The 25,448-nt window shown below is 36.8% G+C and overlaps 3 protein-coding genes across 3 annotated transcripts; all 3 read left to right on the top strand.

Moving 5' to 3' along the window:
* Nucleotides 1-1,342: 1,342 nt before the first annotated feature.
* Nucleotides 1,343-2,895, top strand: LOC115805018 (H-2 class II histocompatibility antigen, E-S beta chain-like). Its single transcript, XM_030765506.1, has 4 exons — nt 1,343-1,667; nt 1,832-2,113; nt 2,510-2,655; nt 2,884-2,895. Exons 1-4 carry the CDS (start codon nt 1,343-1,345, stop codon nt 2,893-2,895), a joined length of 765 nt encoding a protein of 254 aa, XP_030621366.1.
* A 12,565-nt stretch (nt 2,896-15,460) lies between these two features.
* LOC115805007 (H-2 class II histocompatibility antigen, A-U alpha chain-like) lies at nt 15,461-20,170 on the top strand. Its single transcript, XM_030765496.1, has 5 exons — nt 15,461-15,496; nt 15,689-15,806; nt 18,096-18,344; nt 19,367-19,648; nt 20,061-20,170. Exons 1-5 carry the CDS (start codon nt 15,461-15,463, stop codon nt 20,168-20,170), a joined length of 795 nt encoding a protein of 264 aa, XP_030621356.1.
* Nucleotides 20,171-23,143: 2,973 nt separating this feature from the next.
* On the top strand, nt 23,144-24,876 carry LOC115804996 (H-2 class II histocompatibility antigen, E-S beta chain-like). Its single transcript, XM_030765485.1, has 4 exons — nt 23,144-23,207; nt 23,646-23,909; nt 24,042-24,323; nt 24,725-24,876. Exons 1-4 carry the CDS (start codon nt 23,144-23,146, stop codon nt 24,874-24,876), a joined length of 762 nt encoding a protein of 253 aa, XP_030621345.1.
* The last annotated feature ends 572 nt before the right edge of the window (nt 24,877-25,448 follow it).

Genomic DNA, 25,448 nt, shown 5'->3' with positions numbered 1-25,448 from the left:
CAGTGAGCTCCCATGGAAACAAATATCCAATGAAAAATTTTTGTTGCACCAACTGTCTCCATAATGTTACATACAAATCTAGGCCTTTTCTGAAGTATGACTCATTAGTTTTTCTAAAACCAAGTAAATATACTGTATAAATGACAGTTGTGGGTTAATTATTTAAGCTGAAGTCATTGCAATTGAGGCAGATTAATTTACCTGGTTGTTAAATATTTACTTGAAATAGTTTGGCCACTCAAGTTTAAACAGGACTTTAAGGCTGTTTTTTAATTGCTGTTTGTTCGTTTTGGCCCCATCTTGAGACCAGCTGGTGGTTATGGGCCTAATTACTATGCAAAATGTTATACAAAATATGAAACATGAGATTAGATATTTCTTGCTCTGTTGCTGAAATATTACACCTAACCTCGGTAATCCTAGGCTCACTCATAGGTCATCATTTCAATAAGAATCCAGGTGAATTATATTCAGAAATACAGAAAATACAGACCTGAGGCTCAAAAACGCTGACTTAACAACATGGCAGATAACAAAGTTTTCTACATATATTTCAGCCAGAGTAATTGGGATAATGAACAAGAGGAGAAAATTATAATCAGGGGAGGTTGAACATGTCCAGGTTGGAAGCACTAAAACAGCAGCTGAATAGAAGCAGGTCTTACTGTATCATAATACAAAAAAATCCCAGATATTAGTTCCTTGGCTTAATAAAACCTAAACAAAATAATGTGTGGGATTGGATTGGAAGAGAGAGCAAAAGAGCTGCATGGTCACAAGTGACTCATTTTGCGCATTGCACTGGATGGGTCAGAGTGTGTAGGTTTTTAAGAACAGTGACTTTCTTCAGTCATCATGCTACAAAAGACTAATTTAGTGAATGCACTCAAACTGACAACATGCCCCTGCTGGGCCTCTTTCAGATTAGCATTATAGTTCTGCTTTCCAGTTTAGCTGGAACTGGTAAGTTCTTTAAATATCTGCCATACAATATTTGAAAACTAAATTTACTTACAGTGTTTTTCACTGAATTTTTTTAGATTGAAACTGTTAATTGGATGACGGCGTCCAATGAAGCAGTCATTTATCATATTGTTTTGTTAATATACTGGTAGAAAGCATTAGGCTGATTAAGCATGATGCTGAAGAAAAAGCATGATAGGGTGGTGTTCATTACTAAACATATGTATTCAGTGTCATAAATTATCACAACACAACAGTAATGTTGTGTTGTTTTTACATTTGATTGCTGTGAAGATTATAGAATCCTCTTTAATGGCTGTCCTAATTAGACTATAATGTTTGTTCAATGATCAGCTCCTATTATTAAGCCCCTCCGTTGATGACTATCATTAGGTTACATTATATTTGCAATGATATTAATTTGTGGTTCTCTTTAACAGAAGAGTATTATGCTTACCAAAAGGTACGGTGTGCCAGCTGGGATATGAGAACTGCGGAGTTAATTATCTCTGAGTACTTTAACAAGATTGAATACTTAAGATTTAACAGCACTCTGAAAAAGTTCACTGGATACACAGAATATGGAATGTCATTGGAAAAGAGGCTGAACAATGACACTAAGGTCCTGCACAGAGTGTCTATTGTCTTGAACGCCTACTGTAAACACTATGGTTTAGAATATTATCCTTATGTAAATAAGAGAGGTGAGTTATAATATCAGCTGAATAATTATGTTTAGTTTTGAATTGTTTTATAGACATTATTTATTTATGTTAATTGCCATTATACTAAATCAGTATCACTGTAATGAATAAAAATATCCAAAGGGACACAGTTTGTGATGTATAAATCTTGTTTGGTTTCACAGTGCAGCCAGAAGTCAAGCTCAGATTAATCAAGCAGGCCAGTGGCAGACAACCTGCCATTTTATTGTGCAGTGCCTACAACTTCTACCCCAAAGCTATCAAACTGACCTGGTTAAGGGATGGTAAACCAGTGATCTCTGATGTGACCTCCACTGAGGAGAAGGCTGATGGTGATTGGTACTACCAGATCCATTCTCACCTGGAGTACATCCCCAAATCAAGAGAGAAGATCTCTTGCATGGTAGAGCATGCCAGCTTCAGTAAACCCATGATATATGACTGGGGTAAGAATACTTTAACACAGTTGCACATGATTATGCATGAATAATGGTTAAATTGCATAATGATCAAGCACATTCCATTCAAGCAGAAATGGGGATGCATTTATACCGTTTAAGGCATTTTAATATTTCACATATCACATTTAGTCTTTGTCACTATCCCTTCATATAGCCATCTTGATATCTTTTTTATCGTCACCAAAAACCTTGCAGACATTAGTTAGATTTGTAAAATTGTAAAATAATTTCTAATTTTAACCAGTACAACCACACTGCTTTTCACTGTATTGTGTGCAGTGGTATATGCACCACCAGAAAAAGGAATAAAAATAAAAAGCTGAAATAAGAAAAATGCGGTAAAATTCACATTACATCCTTTTCAAAATTTTTATCTGGTAGATCCCTCCGGTACAGAGAAAAAGAAGATTGCTGCAGGAGCCTGTGCGCTTGTAGTGGGGATGACAGTAGCAGGTGCTGGGCTATTACACTATAGAAAAAAATACAAAGGTCAGTGGGAACTGAAATATAGAAAATTGGACTTTGAGGTGCAGCTGAAAAACTCTAACATAATAAGTAAGAGTACACAAATCATATTAAGAACAGCCGCTATACTTTTTGTTTGGAGACCAGATGCATTGTAGTTTTCTACAAGATTTAGTTATTCGAATAGACTGACATGTTTATGCTGAACAATGAATAAAGTTGAAAACTGAAAAAAGAAAATTACCTGAACCTTGCTCATAAAGTGGGACTTTTTGTTGTTGTCTTTTCAGGACAGAATGTAGGACATATTTGGCTACCTACATTTACACGAGAGGCCACAGAAGGAAAAATATAATATACTGGTACACCTTTCAATCTGTAACCACTACTCTGTTTCTCTTCATTTCAAATGAAATTTCAGTCTAACCGTTTTGCAGATTCTTGCAGGATAACATCAAACAGGACAGTAAATGGAAAAACACCTTACTGATTAATGCTGCAGTGCTACAATGATCTTGTTTAAAGGACATTCAGCAACATAACGTGAAGATGACTGCCAGTACATTAAAAAAAATTGTTTTTCAGATCACATTCTGAACAATGGAATATTTCAAAAGTAATGTGAGCTTAGTCATTATCCTTAACTAAATTCAATTTCTATTTGAACTCAGCAATTAACAAACTATAAAAAGAACCTGTACTCAAAGCAACAATTTTTTATAGATATAAAATATAATGAGATTCAAAGGGTGGGAATTATACTTCCGCCACCATGCATTTTGCAAGCACAAACAGAAATATGTTAAGCCCTCTCTGACGCAGGATCTCTGATTTTTGTACATAAAACAAAATGAGAGAAAATACGTGATAAATGACTCAAGCTGTTACTAAATTCCTTCAACAGAAAATAATGATTTTATGTTGATTTCCTAGATTCTACTTTGGGCATATTTATGTTATGAAGTTTGTCAGTGTTTAATTATCCTGTTTTTTATCTCATGTCATTCTATGTCTGTTTGTATGTTTCATAGTGTATGACCTTAAACACATTAAAAGATGTGAAAACAAAAGCAGCTGTGTGAAAAACTAGATTTGTAAATGGCAGAGTATGTTTTACATGAACTGGTTCGACTGACTCTGCTTAATGACAAAGGTAACTCTGAATAGGGATCTTGGTAAAATAAAAGTACATTCAGCTTCAGACTGGCGAGTCATTCATTTTAAGTTATATTGCTATAATACATTGATATACTAACGTGTAACACAATGATTAAGGGTATGGATTTGCACCATTATAACTGCTTTCATTACCTTTGTAATGATTCCAATATTTGACCAACAGCCAAGAGTGCCATATGATTCAGGTGTACCAAGAGTGATTTCATAAGATAAAAAAAAAATAGACTAAAACAAATACTTGTGGGTAACTTCAATCTCCAGTCCTGCTTGAGAGTTTGTGAACCCTTTAGAATTTTCTGTATTTCTGCAATAAATATGACCTGAAAGATCATCAAATTTTCACACAAGTCCTAAAAGTAGATAAAGATAACCCGATTAAACAAATGAGACAAAAATATTATATTTGGTCATTTATTTATTCAGGAAAGTAATCCAATATTACATGGCAATATGTGAACCTCTAGAATTAGTGTTACATCCCAGGGGGAACAGGGTGTCTAGGGATATGATTTCAACACGTAGCATAAGGGAAACCAACCACCTGGTGCTGGTTTGGGATGGTGTGGTGACGAAAAGACACAGACACGGGAGTAATGTACAAAAAAGATACAAATATATACAAAACTATTTACAATAACACATACACACGGGAATGGGGAGAGGATGACAGACAGCGCCGAAGGAATGAACAGAGTAAAACAAAACAACCCTTACCCTATGCCAAGACACATCCACTCACCTACAAAACAAAGAGGTGGCAGAGCCAAAGAAAAACCTAACTACTCAAACTAACTACAAAACAAAACACGCAACAGTGGCACCCGCCTCTAACCTATCCCTAATACAAAGTGCAATAGTAGCGTTGGGATCCCCCACCCCACCTATCCTTCTTCCCACGATAACCAAAACAAACAAGCCGAGACGCAATTCCAGAAACAAAGTCAGCGAACGATAATACAAAGTCAAACACGATATGGGCAAGTTTGTTAAATCACGAAAAAGCAAAAGGGATAACGTGAGATCGAAATCTATACAGAACAGATCCAGCTACCTTAAATCTTGGTGCTCCGCTTCTGGTCGGCAGAGCCGAAAGGGGCACTCCCTTCCTGGTTGGTCGATCAGGGGGGTATTTCAGAAAGCAGGTTTAGTGAAAACTTAGTTAGTTAACTTAGAGTAAGTAGTAAACCTCCTAATAGAAGAGTCCTGTGGCTTCATTCTCCTAGCAAAACAAAGCCATAGGGCTCTTCTATTAGGAGATTTACGACTTTCTCTAAGTTAACTAACTCTGAGTTTTCACTAAACCTCCTTTCTGAAATAGCCCCCAGGAGTGAGGAGGTGGGGTGCAACACCAGGCCAGATGAAACTGACAGCACTTCACGCCACCGCTGGGTACCTGCGGCAGGAAAGTGGAGAAGGGAGAGGGAGAAAAACAAGACACAGCCAAAAACAAATGCACAGCGCACCGCATGTAACAATTAGCAGATCATTTGAAGGTGAAATTTGTGTCAGGTGTTTTCAATCAACGGGATGACAATCAGGTGTGAATGGGTGCCCTCTTTTATTTAAAGAACAGAGATCTATCAAAAGCTGATCTTTACAAGATAGATAGATAGATAGATAGATAGATAGATAGATAGATGACTTTATGAATCCCCGGAGGGAAATTAAGTCATCATAGCAGCCAGGTACATAAAAATACAAATAACAAACAGATGCATGAATGCAGCAGCTGACATGAATAAACAGTAAGACTAGTGAATGGGTGATTGTGAAAAACAGACTGATGGTTCGGTAATAAATAAGGGTACAGATGAAGGCATAAAATGCTGAAGATTAATAACATTCAGATATAGTCAGCGATGGAGTGTGCAAACAGCGAAGTGATTGGAATAATAAATAAATAAATGAGAAGGTCCCAGTTTGAAAGCAGTCCTGATATATTCAAGTGATCAGATATATTCCGTGCTCTGGTAGTCCTGATGTAACAAGAGCAGTGTGTTAAGAATAAATAGTGCAGCAAGTTTAGTCCACAAGCAGATCAGTGTCAGCAGGCCTGGCGAATGCAGATGAATTGTTAAGTTTGACCTCCTGGATAAGTCTCTTACTAAAGGTGCTCTTTAGCTTAGCAACCATGTTGTGTGGGGGATGGGAGGCGTTGCACAGGATCACCAGCAGTTTTGCAAGCATTCTGTCCTCCACCACCTCCTCCAGTTTGGCCAGCTGGGATCCAATGACAGACCCAGCCTTCTTTATGAGTTTATTCAGTCTGTTGGCGTCCTTTGCAGTGATGCCTTCTCCCCAGTACACTACAGCATAGAAGATGGTGCTCGCAACAACAGACTGGTGGCACATGTGAAGCATCCTATGGCAAACATTGAAAGCCCTGAGCCTTCTCGGGAAGTAAAGGCGGCTCAGACCCTTCTTGTAGATGGCGTCTATGTTGGTGGACCATTCCAACTTGTTGTCCAGTTGAACGTCAAGGTACCTGTAGGACTTGACGATCTCCACATCACTCCCACAGATGCATACTGGAGAAGGTGGGGCCTTCTTCTTCCTGAAATCCACCACAATCTCCTTTGTCTTGGCCACGTTCGGGGTGCCCCAATGTTACTCACCAGACATTTAGACACACAGCTCTTTAGCCTCAAAAACTGTGGTCTGTCTGTCAGGTAGTCCTCGATCCATGCTACCATGGGGGCATCAACCTGCATGTCCTCCAGTTTATCCTTCAGCAGTCTAGGCTGGATAGTGTTGAGGGCACTCGAGAAGTCAAAGAACGTGATCCACACCATACTGCTGGGTCTGTCCAGGGTGGATACGCAAACTGGGGGCTGTCTGATGCTCACCAGTGGTCAGAAATATGCCAGGGCCAGTCTCCGCATGACTTTCATTGCATGAGAGGTTCGTGCTATCGGCCTGTGGTCATTCGGGACTGTGGGACACCCCTTATTAGGCACTGGCACCAGGCATGATGCTTTCCACAGCACAGGAACTCTCTAGGTGCAAACTCATGTTGAAGAGGTGCTGGAGTACACCATACAGCGGGTCAGCACATGCCTTCAGCACCAGGGGGCTGATACCATCCAGTCCAGCAGCCTTGCCCTGGTGAAGTCTCACCAGCTCTCTCTTCACCTTGGCTGTGATGTGAAATCCAGCATGGGGAGTGGGGGACGTGGTGGGGTCAGCAGTGTTTGTCGGGGGGTGAGGCGTGTGAATGAGGGGGGTAAGGCCGAGCAGGGTCTGCAGCAGACGTCAGTGGGGAAAGTGGGGGTGGTGTGAACAAGTTCTGGGGCCTCCTCTGATGGTGTCAACGGTCCTGAGGGCTGAGTGAGTGGGCAGCTCAGAGGGACAGTGTGGGGGTGCCGGGGGATAGGGGGCGTGAGTAAAACCTGTTGAAAAACTTACTTCCTTCAGAATTGAGGGCTTTTCTCCGGCCGCAGTAGTCGATGGCTACAGGGTGATCAGCTGATCGTAAATATCTCTGTAAATATTTTTTAATCTTTTTGGGAAGTTTGGGAGTGCAGAGTCTGTAGTATATCTCCATCTTCCTCGTCTCTTGAAGGTTTCTATGTCTTCGTGCTCATAGAAGTGTCCAGCAAACACCATAAAAACATTTGAGAACTAGCATATCAGCATTCTAAAGTGCACTGAAGTTCCTCTGAAGGCAGTAAGTGGGCCAACTCTATTATTTATAGATATTCATAAACAGCTGTCATAATCAGTAGTCATACTCTTTATAGAAAAGAAAAAAATACTACCAAAAAGTCTGTCAGAGCCCACTCGTACAAATCTTACTTCTCTGTTAAATCTCAGCACTCACCACAAAACAGTTCCTTGACTTAATAAAGCCTAAACAAAATAATGTGTAGGTTTGGATTGCAAGAGAGAGCAAAAAATCTACATGCTGATAATGCTGATGTTGTTCATTGCACTGGATTAGTTGGTGCATGTAGGCTTTAAAGAGTGCTGTCTTTCTTCAGGCATCATGTTGCAATAGACTACCTCAGTAAATGCACTCAGATTGGCAAAATGCCCCAGCTGGGCCTCTTTCATATTTGCGTAATAGTTCCACTTTTCACTTCCCTGGAACTGGTAAATTCTTTAAATATTCACCTTACAAAAAGAGAATGCAAAAACCCACTCATTATTTCTATGGAAAGATTGAAAATGCTCGAAAACTTTACTTAGTAAAGTTCACTTGCAGTGTTTTTCATTGAAAATTTTTTAGATTAAATATTTTCATTGGAAGACAGTCTCTGAAGAAACAATTATTTATCATATCGTTTAATTAATGTATTGACAGAAGATATCAGGTTGATACTGAAGAAAATGTATGATATGATGTTGGTCATTACTAAACATTCATAAACAGTGTCATATGTAATCGCAGCGTACAGTGATGTTTTATCACTATTGTTAAATTGTTTGTTCATTTGTTTGTTTGGATGTCTCTAGAATCCTTTTTTGGTAACCATCATAATTAAACTATAAACTTTGTTTAATGATCAGCATACATATTAAGCCTCTCAGTTATGCACCATCATTAGGCTGCTTCATATTTGGGAAGGTAATTTGTGTTTCCCATTAACAGCTGGATATTATGCATACTGAAAGGTATGGTGCACCCTCTGGGATGTAAAAAGTTTACAGGATGTACAGAATATGAAATGACATTGGAAAACAGGCTGAATAGTGACTTTAGGTGTCTGGAGAATGTATAAATTCTCTTGGATACCTACCATAAACACCATCCTTATGCTGATAAGAGCGGTGAGTTAAACAGAAGAAACATGAAAAAAGTTAATGACATTTAAGTTTGGGTATACATAAGGCACGCATAACTCTGTATTATTTTTTGAAATTATTTATTCAATGCAATCACAATATATGTGCACTCAATCAGTATTACTGATGAATTATAAATATATTATGCTTATTATGCAGAAATCTTAGATTCTCTTATATTTTTAAGTTCGTACACTATGAGGTTTGCTAAAGTTTAAGTATCTCTTTTTTAATCTCATGTCATTTCATGTCTCTTTGTACAGTATATTTGTATGTTTCATAATGTATGACAGGAAACATGTTAGAATATGTGAAAACAACAGTAGATGATTGAAGAACTATATTTGTAAAAGCCATAGTATGTTTTGAATAAACCGGTTCTACTGACTGTGCATGATGACAAATGTAACTCTGAACAGGAATGTTTAGTAATATGAAAGAACATTTAGTTTCACCCTGGAAAATCACTCTTTTTAAGTTATATTGATTTGATATGTTGATATATTAATGTGTAATACAATGATTAAGGGTATAGCTTAACAGCATTCTAAATAAATCCAATTGTACTTGACCTTTGTAACGACTCCAATATTTCACAAATAGATTACCAGGTGTGCCATGATTCATTTGTACTAAAATTATAATGGCATTGTTTGGACTGCTAAATGGACTCAAGGGTGATTTCAATAAAAACTAGACTGAAACCACATACTGGTGAGCAACATCAATCTAAAGATCTTTTAATCTTTTTGGGAAGTTTGAGACTGCAGAGTGTGTAGTATATTTCCATCTTACTCATCTCTTGAAGGTTTGGATGCTTTCGTGCTCGTAGATTTGTCCAGAAATTCCCCTAAAAAACATTTGAGAACTAGTAAATCAACATATGAACAAGGACTGACACTCTTCTGATGGCACTGAGTAGACCAACCTCATAGTACAATACTCATTTATAGGTATTCACAGACAGTTGGCATAATCTTTTAAGAAAAAATGACCAAAAGGTCTGTTAGAGCCCACTTAAACAAATCTTACTTTTCTGTTAAAACTCAACACTCACTGAAAAACAATACTGTTTAAAGGCCTATGCTGTCTTGTGCCCTCCCTCAGCCAAACTTTCCAGCAAACATTTTGACATCTGTTATGGAAATACAGCCATTTTTTCAGAGATGAGGAGAAAAAATGAGCTCAGCCTCAGCAGTCGTTTTGGTAATGTGCAGGTGCATGAGCACTTAAGTAATAATAATGAGTAAAGAATTAATGAGTAATCTGTGATAAATTACTCTCTTTGAGTAAACACTCTAACACTCAAACTGTAACCACTCTAACACTCAAATGTGATAAATTTTGCTCTAATGTACTTACATCGTCAAGAGGAACTGTTTATATCATTGTGTGCAGATGTGGGTCATGTAATGCCACTTTTAGCTTTAAATAAAACACACATATCCAATTTGTGTTTGATGTATTTCTGTGCTCTGTATTTTCCCATTTACGTCAATCCAATCCACTAAATGTCCCCAAATTTACTCAGTGTGGCAAACTCTTTTCCACATTGCTTTAAAAATATGTATTAGATATTTTTGACATATATCTTTCCCTCTGCACACGAACTAACCCATATGCAGATGGTAAGAGAATTTCACTTGATTACCAGCACAGTTTAAAGATAAAAAACTCAAGGTATTGTAAGATGTATTAAATGATGTTCTCAGAATTAGTTTGGTGGTGTCATGCCCTGCTCATTTCTGTTCCTTGTTTCTTGTTTTTCCCCCCTAGTGGTCAGTTTTGGTTCTTTTATGTATACTTGGTTTTTGGTTCAGTCCAGTGTTTTGATTTATTCCCTGTTTCTCCCTTGGTTCATTCCTGTTTGAGTTCTGTTGGTTTAGCCCCATTAAGTTCATTCTATCCACCTGCTTTCAGTTAGTTTTCCTCATTTACCTGTGTTTTTATACTCCTTGGTTTTCCCTGTGTCTTTGTCTTGCATTGTTTTGGGTTTGATCCCCATGTCATGTTGGTTTGCTGTTTCCCCTGCTTTAGAAGACACTGCTCTGTAAGTTTTGTTAATTTTTTTTTAATCGTATCCTTTGGAAATAAAGAATCAACTAACCTGCACCTGCATCCAGCCTCTTTATCATATTGTGACAGGAGGCAACTGTAGTCTCACTGTGTGTTACATAACCAAAAATACTGTGTCATTCCTCTAAACACCAGAATTGATATACCTCTTGTATACACTTCAGTATTTTTTTTTTCTATCTGTATGAGTGAGTGTGATAGAAAATGCAGCAATAAACTCATTTTGAAAATGAAGAAGGATTTTGAGAATTGTGAAGAAATCCTGACTTTTTTTTTTTTACCTTTCTCAAATTATTTCTTCAGATCACAAGGGGTGCGGTTATGGAAAGCTGAATATCAGCTTAAAACAGAGTCAGAGCTTGATTGAGTCTCAGTAGACACACTTACCCTCCATGGTTGAGCATTGACTTGTGTCAACATATATAGTACATTCTCCATACCACCCTGCAGTTGTTACCCAACACAAATGATGAGCTCTGAGAGTCTGATCCTGATCATTTATTCTTAAATATTAGAGCTGTCAAACGATTAAAATAATTAATCGTGACTAATCACATCAGTTTGCGTAGTTAATTGTGATTAATCGCACATTTATCAGCTCAAATTTTACCCTAATGAAAGATCATTCAAGTATGACATGTCTATAAGCACTAGTGGATAAAATATGCTTCGTCCAAATGAATCTACTATTTTCCAGCAATTCACAAAAAGCCTACCACGCCAAGAGGAGTTTACAATAGCAGCTTAACATAAGACAATTCAAAATCAAGCTCCTGCTGCCCCCTCAGTTTTAACTATAGCCTCAGCCCTGGGCGATAAAATGATAGCGGTGTGTACTGCGATTGACACGTCATCAGCAGTAAGAAAACGGTTCAAAAGGATGTTCGACAGTAAACACATTAAACAAGTGTGCATTGTTCCGTTGCATGAACGAACCCTAAGCGCCACTGTTCTTATCTGTCACAGGATCTTCAGTTTTACCTAGACAAAATAAGACACAAGAGACTTCTGGGGGTGTTCCAGGAAGCGGGTTCAGTGAAAACTCAGAGTTTGTTAAATCAGAGCAAGTGGTAAACCTTCTAAAAGAAGAGCATTATGGCTTCACTCTCCCAGCAAAACAAAGCCTCAAGACTCGTCTCTTAGGAGGTTTACCACTTACTCTGAGTTAACTAACTCTGAGTTTTCACTAAACCTGCTTTCTGGAATACCACCCAGGTTGATGGTTCAGTTGCACCATTGACATCTGACACAGCAGAAACAATGTGGAGTGAGAAAATGAGTGCAGATGGTAAGGAAATTGTTGATAAAAGTAAGGCAGTAAAATCCAGAATTACGACACAGTATTAGGGTCACATTGGAGAAGAAAAAAATCTGAAATTTTGAGAATAAGGTCGTAATATTACAAGAATGACGTCGTAATTTTACAAAAAAAGTCATAATATTACGACAATAAAGCCATAATTTTATGAGGGGAAAAAGTTATAATTTTAGGCTATGTGTTATTTTAGAGGGGAAATATCAGAAGAGCAGCCAGCTGCCTGCCTTAACATGACGAACGTAGAGCATCTTGTTAAGTTATACTTTTAATATAGGTTTCACAAATAACAAAATATGGTGTGGCCCAATACTCCGTAGTACAAAATGAAGTACCGGTAGTTAAATCCAACCTTCAAAAACAGGTCATTTAAAATTATCAATAATTATCAACATAGACAGAAAGGAAACATTCTATCATCTTTTTATTTCAGCCATATTGCTGTTTATTAAAAACAAACAAACAAACAAAAAAAGCACAGAGACACCTGCCACACTCCTTTTATCAGTGTGAAATAGCCTCTCTGCCTGCTATGCTACCTGCTGTTTTTGCTCCACCTCCTGTAAATGCACAGTATTCCACACAAAACAACAAAACACACATGCAGACATCTCTTGTCACAGGTATTGTTGTGAGGGTTGAAAACTGGGTGAAAGTGAAATCACTCTTAGAGGAATACCAGATCAGACTAACACCCTCAGTAACATTCACATTGCTTTTAGACCATGTCACTTTCACAGGAGGGGGGATAGAATCCAATTGCAAATACACGTATTTGCTGAACTCAGTTTCAATTTACTTCAATTCCATTTCTGGCTAAGCGGGAGGCCTGGATCCAATTCCTGGTCAATGGAGGATGGGCCTCTGATCCAGTGTCAACCTTCCACTCAGCCATGCTGCTAAACTCTATACTGACCATCAACAGGAGACAGCTTGAAAGGAACAACCTGGGAATTCAAAGAATGCTTCTTCTGAAAATGTACAACACAAAACATGAAACAGACCAGACTTTTCTACACTTTTATGACAATTTTCACTGCAACGTGGAAACATTCATAAAGTTAAGTCAGTTTTTGAGGGACAGCCTGCACATTATAGGCTAAGGGTAAGGCAAGGCGGGAGAACGTGTCCTCGACACCCTCCCTCTCCCATTGGTCGACTTCCCACCTTGAAGCATGACCCTTCAAGAGAGGGATTATCGCAGACACACATACCTCTTTGTGTAGAAGTAAGTACTAAAAGAGGAACTCCCGCTCTTTTAAGGAGACCCTCTTATCTCTCAGGTTCAGCCAGGGAAAAATAGGGTACTACCAAGACTGCATGGAAAAAAAAATATGCTACCAAACTTTATATGTTCATCTAGATTAGCAGAACTGCATAGCGCCATCATTTGGTAAGATCATCCTAAAATTGATTCAGTATGTATTTGATTCCTCATGTCCATACTGAATTCATGAGTTGTGACTGCATGGAAGAGTTACATTTTACTTTCTCAAAGTAATATACTTATCATGTGTGTTACTTGGCCTGACACTCGGTGTTCTCCTGTGGAAACAAATCTCCAGTGGCAAATTTTAGTCTCACTGACTGTCTCCATAATGTTACATACACATCTAAGCTTCCTCTCAGGGAGTGATTCATAAGTTTTTTCCAAAACCAATAAAGAAAATAAGTGAAAATTGTGGGTTAACTATTTAAGTAGAAGTTATCATATTTGTGGGTGATCATTTAGCCTAATTTACCTGGGTTTTTTGTTTTGTTTTGTTTCAATATTTGTTTGAAATATTTTGGCCACTCAAGTTTAAACAGGATTGTAAGGCTGTTTTGTAATTGTTATTAGTTCACTTTGGCTCCACCTTGAGACCAGCTGGTGGCCATGCACTTAATTACTATGCTCCACTGTCATACAAAATATTAAATATGAGATTAGATATCTCATGCTCTGTTGTGCATATATTACACCTAACCTCAGCAATCCAAGACTCACTTAATGGGTCATCATTGAAACAAGAATCCAGGTGAATTATACTCTAAGTCAACTTATTTGTCCAACATTTATTTGTATCTTGTATGTCTTTTAAAAGCAAAGTGCTCTATTGCATTGGTCTGGGTCAGTTTACAGGATTAATAATTAATATCAATTCAAAAGCAAATGGAAGCAGAGGTAGGCAGTAAGTTCAGAAGGTCATAAATCACACACTGGGTAATCATCGAAACCGGGAATGTCAGGCAAATATCAGAAGTCCAGCAAACTAGATCAGATTCGGATATAGCATTTTTCACATTAAATTACAGATCAAAATGATTCAGAATGATTGGTGGAATACTTAACAACTAACAATAATGTAACTGATGATGGGTTCTAAATATATCAGAGCAATTGGGATAATGAGAAACATATGAAATGAATAATCATTAAAGGCAAAATATGTTCAGGCTGGAGGGAATGAAACAGCAGCTGGCTGTTATATTAATACAAAATTCCCAAATCAAAATGCTTTGGCTCAATAAAACCTAAACAAAACAATGTGTAGATTTAGATTGCAAGTGAGAGCAAAATAAGGTACATGGTGATGAGTGACACCTTTTTTTCATTGCACTGGATTGGCCGCTGCATGTAGGCTTTTAAGAGTGCTGACTTTCTTCAGGCATCATGGTACTATAGACTAGTTCAGTGAATGCACTCAGACTGGCAAAATGCCCAAGCTGGGCCTCTTTCAGATTTGTGTTACAATTCTGCTTTCCATTTTATCTGGAGCTAGTAAGTTCTGCAAATATCTAACATATGATGTCTGAAAACTAAATTTGCTCAAGGTATTTTTTATTGATTTTTTTTTAGATTAAATATTTTTAATTTAGGAAATTCTCTAATGAAGCAATCATTTATCATATTGTTTTATTAGTACATTGGTAGAAAACATTAGGTTGGTGAAGCATGATAATAAAGAAAAAGTATGATATGATGTTAGTCATTACTAATACATATGTATTCAGTGTCATAAGTTATCACAACAGACAGTAATATTTTGTTGTTTTTTCATTTTCTTGTTGTGATGCATGTGGAGTCCTTTTTAGCAGCCATCCTAATTTAACTGTAATGTTTGTTTAATGATCAGTCACTGTTATGAAGCCCCTCTGTTATCGACTATCATGATAATAATTTGTGGTTCTATTTAACAGAAGGGTATTATGCTTACCAAAAGGTACGGTGCACCAGTTGGGAAATGAGAACTGTGGAATTAATTGTTTCTGAGTACTTTGAAAGATTGAATACTTAAGATATAACAGCACTCTGAAAAAGTTCACTGGATACACAGAATATGGAATGTCATTGGAAAAGAGGCTTAACAATGACACTAAGTATATGCAAAAACTATGGTCATGAATACTATCCTTATGTAAATAAGAGAGGTCACAAGAAACATCAACTGAATGATTATGTTTACTTCTGAAACATTTTATAGACATTATTTAGTGTTAATCACAGTACATGGACATAAATCAGTATCACTATGACTGCAATGAATAAAAATATCCAAATGGACACAGTTTGTGATGTATAAATCTTGTTTGGTTTCACAGTGCAGCCAGAAGTCGAGCTCAGATTAATCAAGCAGGTCAGTGGCAGACATCCTGCCATTTTACTGTGCAGTGCCTATAACTTCTACTCCAAAGCTATCAAACTGACCTGGTTAAGGGACTTTTAACTGGTGACCTCTCATGTGACCTCCACGGAGGAGATAGCTGATGGTGATTGGTACTACCAGGCCCATTCCCATCGGGAGTACAAATCAAGAGAGAAGATCTCTTGCATGGTGGAGCATGCCAGCTTCAGTAAACCCATGATATATGACTGGTGTAAGAATACTTTAACACAGTTGCACATGAGTCAGATTTAGACGTTGTCATCATCCCTATATGTCCATCATGTTTACTCTGCCTGTCTGACTTCTGACTCTGCATTTTGTAAGTTTTGAAACCTTTGGTTATGTTTAACTTTAATAAAAATGAACACTGACCTGCAAATGCATCCAGCCTCTCTCCACAAGCGTGACAGTAATGCAGGAGATTGACCTCTCAGCTATGTGATATGATTTCTCAGCTACGTGATTGAAAGAAACATGACCCAATCTGTTTGTTTTGTTCCTGATTATTAAGATCAATTTTGTTTTTTGAGAGTCCAGTGGCATTGTTTTCTATGTTTGTATGGGATGCTCCTGGTACTGTGTACTGGTAATGCACGATACAGTAAGTATTTAAAAAACAACTTTATACAGCTTGCATATCCAGCAGAAAGAATAAATTGATTCTTGCATGAGAAGTGGATATTTTACTCCATTTTTTTCATAAAAATCTCATATATTTTACAGCAGGTCCATCGTGGTACACCATATATAATGAGCTTGCAGGCTGAAATATGTTTCTGTATGTATATTTGAGTTTTGTTAGAAAAAACATATGCATGTATGTTACACGTCCAAAATATCACAGCTAACAGAGATACCCACTCAGAGGATTTTCTCTTGGTTTGTGTCAGTCTGGAGAGTCCCTAAATCATCTCAAAATCTTATATATAGATCATCAGAGTTCAAACTAGTCTAAGTTGAGTCTAAGTTGATGTATTGATAATATACAGAATTTGGGTCAGAATCTTGCTATGAACCATAGAGAGACTGTTGCCGAAGCAGAGATGGATACACACTGGTGCACTTCAGAGACATTGCACACTTATAACTTGTCTTAATAAACTGACATTCAAATAACTGGCAAAGATTCCTGTTTTGTAATAAAAAGTCCAAAAATGTGGACTTTTCATGACTGCAGATAAATTTCAACTGAGAGGTGTTTGGCATTATCACTGTGGGCTTAGATTGCAGCTGCGTTCTCTGACCTGCCTGCAATCACCTACCACGGAAAACAGTACCATGGCTTACGAACAGTGCAATAGTGGTGTTACATAGTGCTTGTTACATTCACAAAGATTAATGTAATTTGATCAGTCACAGAGGAGTTCTGTCAATTCAATTACCTTATCTTTCGATGACTATTTTCATTTAATTCAATGACAGGACTGACTCTGTGTGTGTGTGTGTGTGTGTGTGTGTGTGTGTGTTTGTGATTACAGATGGATAAGCTACATGATAGTTGGTGAATTGCAAAAATATTGCTTAATGTGATATTACCACAAGATGGCAAAAACCACACAAAATAACAAGAGATACACATATAGTCGACACTTTCTAAAGAACTACTGTGTAGTCACCAGAGCCACACATATTGCTCAACTACTGATAGTAAAAAAGTTCTTGTTCTATCCAATGGACATGGTCAGAAGATTGTGGTCAATATTCATTGCATTTCATTCACCAGATTCATTCCATATTGTAATATTCCATACTAGGTGCATAAGTGAGCAACAGAATCATATATATCCAAATAATTCTTATGAAAAGCATAGAATGCATGGAAGGGTCTGTAATGAGAAAGAAAAAATAGGTGGGGTTTTTAATTATAGTTACAGTACATCCAAGATAACAATAACCAGATGAATATAACTTGCTTGTATTATGCTTATATTATTTTGTTTTATGGTCTTCTATTCTCTTCAGTATCAGTGTTCAGTATCAAAAATTTAGGCCCCTAAAAAAATTCTCACATTCCACACTGAGCAATAACTTAGCAACAGCAGCATCAGAATTAACCTAATAATCCCATTGGCTGATGGAAAACAGAAATTTATGATAAGGAAATGTGTTTATGCTCTTCAGACAACCTTTACTTTGTTGGTGCTCTGCATGACCGTTACTTTAGTTGTACTATCATATAATGAGGTTCTTGACTGTGATTTTCATCTGTATACATTTCTTCCTCATGGATACCAGCCAGTGTGAGTACCGGAATGTTCATTATATAGTTAAAACTTGTTGTTCAGAGAACTAGAGAGTGTGCAAGCATAAAAAAACATCAGAAGTGTAGAATTTCTGCTTCAGCTTTGGAGAATGAGCGATGATTCTCTAACAGACTGGTAAAGAATTACTTAAACTAAAAATGAAAAGGACCAGTCACTCCATTTCTAAGAAAAAGAATATCGTGACAATGTATTCCAGTTCATTTTCTAAACTGGTTATTTCTCCTGCTGTTTTGCAGATCTTCATGTTTTTGACACAGACGAAATTTGCAGTGACACAGCTGATGCTGATGAATTAACCTTTCTATTTGATAAGGATGAAATAGGTTATATTGATTTCAAGTCTAAGGAGTCAGTTCTCACACTACCAGCTTTTGTGGACCCTATACCTTTCTCATATTACCTTGGTGCCATGGCTGAAATGGCAGACTGCCACAACCGGCTACAGTCAGCAAAAGACAACTATGTGAATCCACCTGAACAAAATGGTAAGGTAAAGTGTTTGAAAAACAATATATTAGATAGAATAATTTAAAGGATCATTGTTTAAATAATGCTGTACCTGTGCTTACATATTGTATACTGCAAGTAGAATAGTGTTAAATCAATTCTAAAAATGTGAATTTAACACTGTTTGTGTAACCTACGCTCTGTTAGTTCAACAGTCCTGAGTTCATTTACAGGCAAATTTGCTATGCTGAACAGTTCTATGAAACTTTGCACTGCCTCACAAAACATCCACTTTCTCCTCAATGTTAGATGTATCAATATCTATTATGACACCTATAATTCAGCTACTAATTCAGTGATTCATTAAAATCACACTATCAGTTATTAAGTTCTGATTCATAATACATTATGGTGATAGATAATTACTAAATGAGTCTCTAGTTACTGATGATATCCTTATGAAGAACCTATTTAATTTTCAATCTGGTATGTATTTACTCAATTTCCAGTTTTCATCCTATATGGCCAAATCACTTTTAAGTAAATATTTATAGGCCATTACTAATAATAAGATTATGAATACATGACATATATAGGCACATTTCCAACTCCCCAGGATGCCTAATAGGCTAAAACTGAATTTCACACAAAATAAATACAGTTAGATACAGGACATATAAATGCAGTGTAATACAATACTAAACAATTGGCCACTGCATAACTTGCATAGGGAAGTACCAAAAATCAAACAGTATGCCTCTGAACTGAATGTTAAGCAATAAGCTTAGTACAAACAAAACACTGCTTATCACTTAACTAAAATGCTAAAATCTGGTGTATTCATCAAGTGAGAAAGATTTCATTAGAGGTGGTCTTGGTTCCCTGCTTTTCAAAAATAGGGGAGTTAGAATGGAATTTTGAAAAAGTCCAATATAAGTTTGGAAAAATCAAGAAACATGAAGGAATTTCATCAATTCTATCCATATGCCACTTGGCTAAAAATGAATCTGTGAGGTTAATACTTGATTTCATTCATGACTGATTCCAAAATTGCTTGCAGATCCTCCCTATACCATTATTTACTCCAAGGACAATCTAAAGCCAGGCAAAGAAAACACATTGATCTGCTATATGACTGGATTCTACCCTCCTGCTGTTAAAGTAACATGGACAAAGAACAATGTGAATGTCACAGAGGGAATGACTCTGGGTCGCTATACCATTAACAATGATGGCACCTTTGCTGTGTTCTCTTTTCTGAGAATCACTCCAGAAGAAGGGGCCATCTACACCTGCACTGTTGAGCATCAAGCTCTTCTCCAGCCCCAGACCAGAGAGTTGGGTGAGACAATAAATTGGTCTGATGTTGTATAAGTGCTTTATATTTGTATTGTAACACACATTTGTACAGTTTACCATGGAAAGTGTGAAATTTAACAGAATTGAGGAGAAAACATATAAACTAAGCCTCCTTGAGTCTGACAGTTTGGAAAACCATATGCATGTTCAACAAATCTATAGTCTGAATTATAGCTGACTTCTCTTAAATGAATATAATAATTTTAATATTTTTGATAGAAGTTCAAAGCAATTATTTACATACTCACATGGTGTCAAGGCACTTCATAGAATTGTAAAATAGTTAACAATTTACTCTGCATTAAGTAACATAATAAATAACCAACATAATGTAATTTCATTCAAGACTGTGGTGGTGTGTCTGTGCATGTGTGTTTTGTGTTTTGTTTCTACAGATGTTGAGATGACAGAGCAACTTGTTGACAGTTTGTCAGTGTTTTGTGGACTGGCTGTAATTCTAGGACTTCTGGGTATGGCTGTTGGTGCATTTTTCTTCAACAAATGAATAATTTAAAGGTGCAAATAACAGGTGTTTACAATCTGTTGCAACTGAATAAAATGATGTGTGGTCTGAAATGATGTGTTAATCTATGCATGTCTGTTTTGTTTTACTGTGGGTTCACTGTACATTCTGCGATTTGTTTAGTCTTTAGTCTTTAAAACTATATGTAAATGATATAAAATATCTTTTTAAATACACCTCTTACAGTGAAAACCCCAAAAGCATTTTATAGCAAACATGGAATTTCCAGTTCTGTTCACTTTGTACGAAGTGCAAATATCTCCCATAAAAATGTACCATCAAAGCGGAACACATCAAATATAAGGGCTGTGTTTTCTGTTTACCAAAGCAATGTGAAATATGGAATAAGAACCAGACCCAGAGTGATTTTAGCCAGTTGTCTACTTTGTTCATGTGTATTTTAAGACAGCATTAGACAGTAAGTCACTCTTTTATTCACTCATAATGATAGTATCAAATGTTTGTTCCTTACAAGACTGATTAAATAAATTAAATTAATTAACTGTCTTTTGTTTTATGTTTCGTGGCAAAAAAAATGGAGAAAAATTTGTACATGCATCCAGAAATTCCTTCAAACCATGTCCGTTTTCTTAGAATATGAGTTGAGACCACATGCAAAAAATGTAATGTTAAACTTTCAATGTTAATCTGGATTAGTATAATTGAATTCCATCATCATACTATCATATTCTATGTGTGTTTGATTCTTCATATCCATACTGAATTCATGAGTGGCGACTGCATGGAAGAGTACATCTTAATTTCTCAGAGGAATATACTTATCATGTGTGTTACTCGGCCTGACATTCAGTGATTTCCCATGGATAGAAATCTCCAATGACAAATTTTAGTTGCACTGTCTCCATAATGTTACATACAAATCTAGGCCTCATCTGAAATACGAGTCCTGGGTTTTTCCAAAATGACAGTCACATTTTCGGCAGATTTATTCACATGGTTATTAAATATTTTCTTGAATTAGTGTGGCAACTTACGTTTAAACAGGACTGTAAGGCTTTTTTTTTGTAATTGCTGATTTAGACTTAATACTAATATGACTTAACTGTGACCATAACCTTATTTCAGATGCTGAACCCAGTGAAATCACAGTTATTCTGAAAAACTCTATTTATAGCTCAGAGCTTTGAACACTGAACCTAGAAATTATTCAAAATAACTCTTCATCAGCTTTAACATATATTAAATAATAGCATTAAAGTAGCAAGTACAATAATACTCTTTGAATTCAATGCTTCTATAGCTAACTAAGTCCCTGGATCACCACATTCTGTAACTTGGAAATAATTTATCATGTACTCAAAGAGTGGGAATACAAATGTACATGTTTATTACAATGATCAAATTCAACGGTACAGAATGAATCTAATGTTGAATAAATTGCGATTCAGGTTGTATTAAGGCAATCCGGTATACACACACATACAACAACATCTAAAGTATTCACAAGAAGACAAACAACTTCTGGTAGACAATAACAATATCCTCGTTACTTAAATTATGTATGTTTGAACAACAAGTATGAGGCATAACTCACGAAGAGGCACGCTTAACCAAAAGAACTGTCTGAGTGATGTTCTAGTGGAGTTACTTGCACGCAAAAGGGTAGTGAGGGAAGGGGAGAAAAGGGGGGAAGAAGAGCAGGCAGAGCCAGATTAAGGTATGAGAGACCGGAGTATCTGAGGTTAGCAATAGGAGACTGTGAGTAAGACTTCGTGTCAGTGCTGGGAGAGTCTTTCATCATCGCCGATCTTCCGAAGTGGTGAGGCTGGGCTGATTCTTCGCAGAGATGAGCAAGTCAGAACAGACAGACTACATTACAGTTGGCATTACCGAAGCTCAACTGGAGCTGAAGCTGAACCAAAGGTTGAACTGCAGCTTAGCTGAAAACTGAACTGAAGGATAGCAGGAGGTCTGGCATTTTATCTGATTTGCAGATGGGGGGTGCTGCTATCCTTTTGGGGGTGTGTCTGCCTGAAGGGAGGAGACACTCCTAGGAATTTTCCAAGGGATAGAGAGGGTCAAAGAAGGATAAAAAGAGATAGGAAGGGTCAAGGAATGGTGACAAGTTATAAAAAGGTCAGGGAGGGGTGAATAGAGATAGAAAGGGTCAGAAAGAGAGAGAGGGAACAGGGGGACATGGGGAGAGTTTGTACATGTTTGACCTCAGAATCATTCTGTGCAATGTTTAACCTCAGGATCATTGAAATATTTATTAGCCCATACATTGCAAAGTAAAAAGTCTCTCCTCCAGTTGCTGCGCGATATATTCTAAATAATTCATTGTGTATGAACTCATTGTGTATCACTGTAACAATTTATAATGTCCTTCTTTATTTGACCAATAATATATAGTAAGATATGCGGTCTTCTGCTGTATTTTCTTGATGTATTATTGTAAATATTAAATGGTATTTTTGCTTGTTTCCTTCCTTTAGCTATTACGGTGTGTTTGTGAAGACTATTTTGTTAAAAAGCAACTCTTTATAAACCAATAGTTTAAGACTAAGAGCATCAATCGGCCAGGTATGCTACAGCTGCAGTTCACTGCCACTGCCCAGCATCATGAGAGAGTGCTGTTTTACCACATATCGCTAGCCTGGCAAAAGGTCAAAATTTGAAGTATGAATTTGAAGTTTCTCCTGAATGCCTATCGCTTTTGCACCATCGTAAAATCGAAACATAATAAATCAAAACGAATTTGGTACAGCTGTACCAAAAAATCCTAAATGTTAGTTCCTTGGCTTAATAAAACCTAAACCAAATAATGCGTAGGTCTGGACTGCAAGAAAGAGCAAAAAAGCTGCATGGTGACAAGTGACTCATTTTGTGCATTGCACTTGATTGGTCAGTGTGTTTAGGTTTTTAAGAGTGCTGACTTTCTTCAGGCATCATGCTACAATAGACCAGCTCAGTGAATGCACTCAAATTGGCAACATGCCCCTGCTGGGCCTCTTTCAGATTTGCATTATAGTTCTGCTTTCCAGTTTAGCTGGAACTGGTAAGTTCTGTAAATATCTAACATATGATGTCTGAAAACTAAATTTACTTACAGTGTTTTTCACTGAAATTTTTTAGATTAAAAATTTTTATTGGAGGACAGTCTCTAATGAAGCAATCATTTCTTATATTGCTTTATTAATATATCGGTAGAAAACATTAGGCTGGTGAAGTATGATACTGAAGAAAAAGCATGATAGAATTTTGATCATTACAAAACATATACATGCAATGTCATAAGTTATCACAACAGACAGTAATATTTGTTGTTTTTTTATTTGTTTGTTCTGATAATTGTAGAATCCTTTTTAGTGGCCATCCTAATTTAACTATAATGTTTGTTTAATCATTATCCCCCGTTCTTAAGCCCCTCAGTTGCGTACTATTATTAGGCTGTATGATATTTGCAATGATAGTAATTTGTGATTCTCATTAACAGAAGAGTGTTATACATACCGAAAGGTACGGTGCAGCAGTCGGGATATGAGAACTGCGGAGTTAATTCTTTCTGAGTACTTTAACAAGATTGAATACTTAAGATATAACAGCACTCTGAAAAAGTTCACTGGATACACAGAATATGGAATGTCATTGGAAAAGAGGCTGAACAATGACACTAAGGTCCTGCAGAGAGCCTCTTTTCTCTTAAACGCCTACTGTAAACACTATGGTTTTGAATACTATCCTTATGTAAATAAGAGAGGTGAGTCAGACACAGGAAATATCAACTGAATTTAGTGTTAATCACCATTATACTAAATCAGTATTACTGCAATGAATAAAAATATCCAAATGTTCAAAGTATACAGTGTATAAATCTTGGTTGGTTTCACAGTGCAGCCAGAGGTCAAGCTCAGATTAATCAAGCAGGCCAGTGGCAGACAACCTGCCATTTTATTGTGCAGTGCCTACAACTTCTACCCCAAAGCTATCAAAATGACCTGGTTAAGGGATGGTAAACCGGTGACCTCTGATGTGACCTCCACTGAGGAGAAGGCTGATGGCGATTGGTACTACCAGATCCATTCTCACCTGGAATACATCCCCAAATCAAGAGAGAAGATCTCTTGTATGGTGGAGCATGCCAGCCTCAGTAAACCCATGATATATGACTGGGGTAAGAATACTTTAACACGATTGCACATTATTATGCATGAATAATGGTTGAACTGCATGATGATCAAGCACATTCCATTCAATCAGAAATGGGAATGCATTCATACCATTTCCATGGCGTTTTAATTTTTTCATGCATTAGTCGGGTTTAGTCATTGTCATCATCCCTATATAGCAATCTTATCTTTTTATCATTATCAAAAACCTTGTTGACATTAGATTTGTAAAATTTTAAAACAATTTGGAACTTTAACTGATTCAAACAGCACTGCTTTTCACTGTACTGTGTAGAGTATTGGATACATAGAGGATAGCAAGAAAAAGAAATAAAAATAAAGAGTCGAAACATAAAAATACAGTAAAATTCACATTACTTCTTTCTTCAAAATGTTTATCTGGTAGATCCTGGACTTTCTGGTACAGAGAAAAAGAAGATTGCTGCAGGAGCCTGTGTGCTTGTATTGGGGATGACAGTAGCAGGTGCTGGGCTGATAAACTATAGAAAAAAATACAGAGGTCAGTGGGAACTGAAATATAGAAAATGGGACTTTTAGTTGCAGCTCAAAAACTCTGTCACAATAAGTGAGAGCACACAAAATCACATCAAAAACAGGCTGCTATATTTTTTGCTTGGAGAGGGGGTTCATTGTAATTTTCTACAAGTTTTGGTTATTTGGATAGACTGACATGTTTATGTTGAACAATGAATAAAGAATAAATGAACAATGTGTAAGCACTGAACAATGAATAAAATGAAAAGTGATAAAAGAAAGTTTACCTGAATCTTGCTCATAAAGTGAAACTTTTTGTTCTTGCCTTTTCAGGACAGAACATAGAACACATTTGGCTACCCACATTTACAGGTGAGGCCAATATAATAAAATGGTACACCTTTCAGTCTGTAACCACTACTCTGTTTCTCTTTATTTGAAGTGAAAATTAAGTCTTTTATTTTTGCAAATTCTTGTAGCATAACATCAAATGGGACAGTGAGTGGAAAACTACTTTACTTATTACACAGGATAATCAGAGGTGGGAGGTAACGAAGTGCAAATACTTTGTTACTCTACTTAAGTAGAGTTTTCAGATATCTGTACTTTACTAGAGCATTTATTTATTAACTTTT

Source organism: Chanos chanos, chromosome 1, assembly GCF_902362185.1.
Source record: "Chanos chanos chromosome 1, fChaCha1.1, whole genome shotgun sequence".
NCBI classification, from domain to species: domain Eukaryota; kingdom Metazoa; phylum Chordata; class Actinopteri; order Gonorynchiformes; family Chanidae; genus Chanos; species Chanos chanos.
Note: the sequence above shows the minus strand (reverse complement) of the source record. Positions and strands in the feature narration are given on the sequence as shown.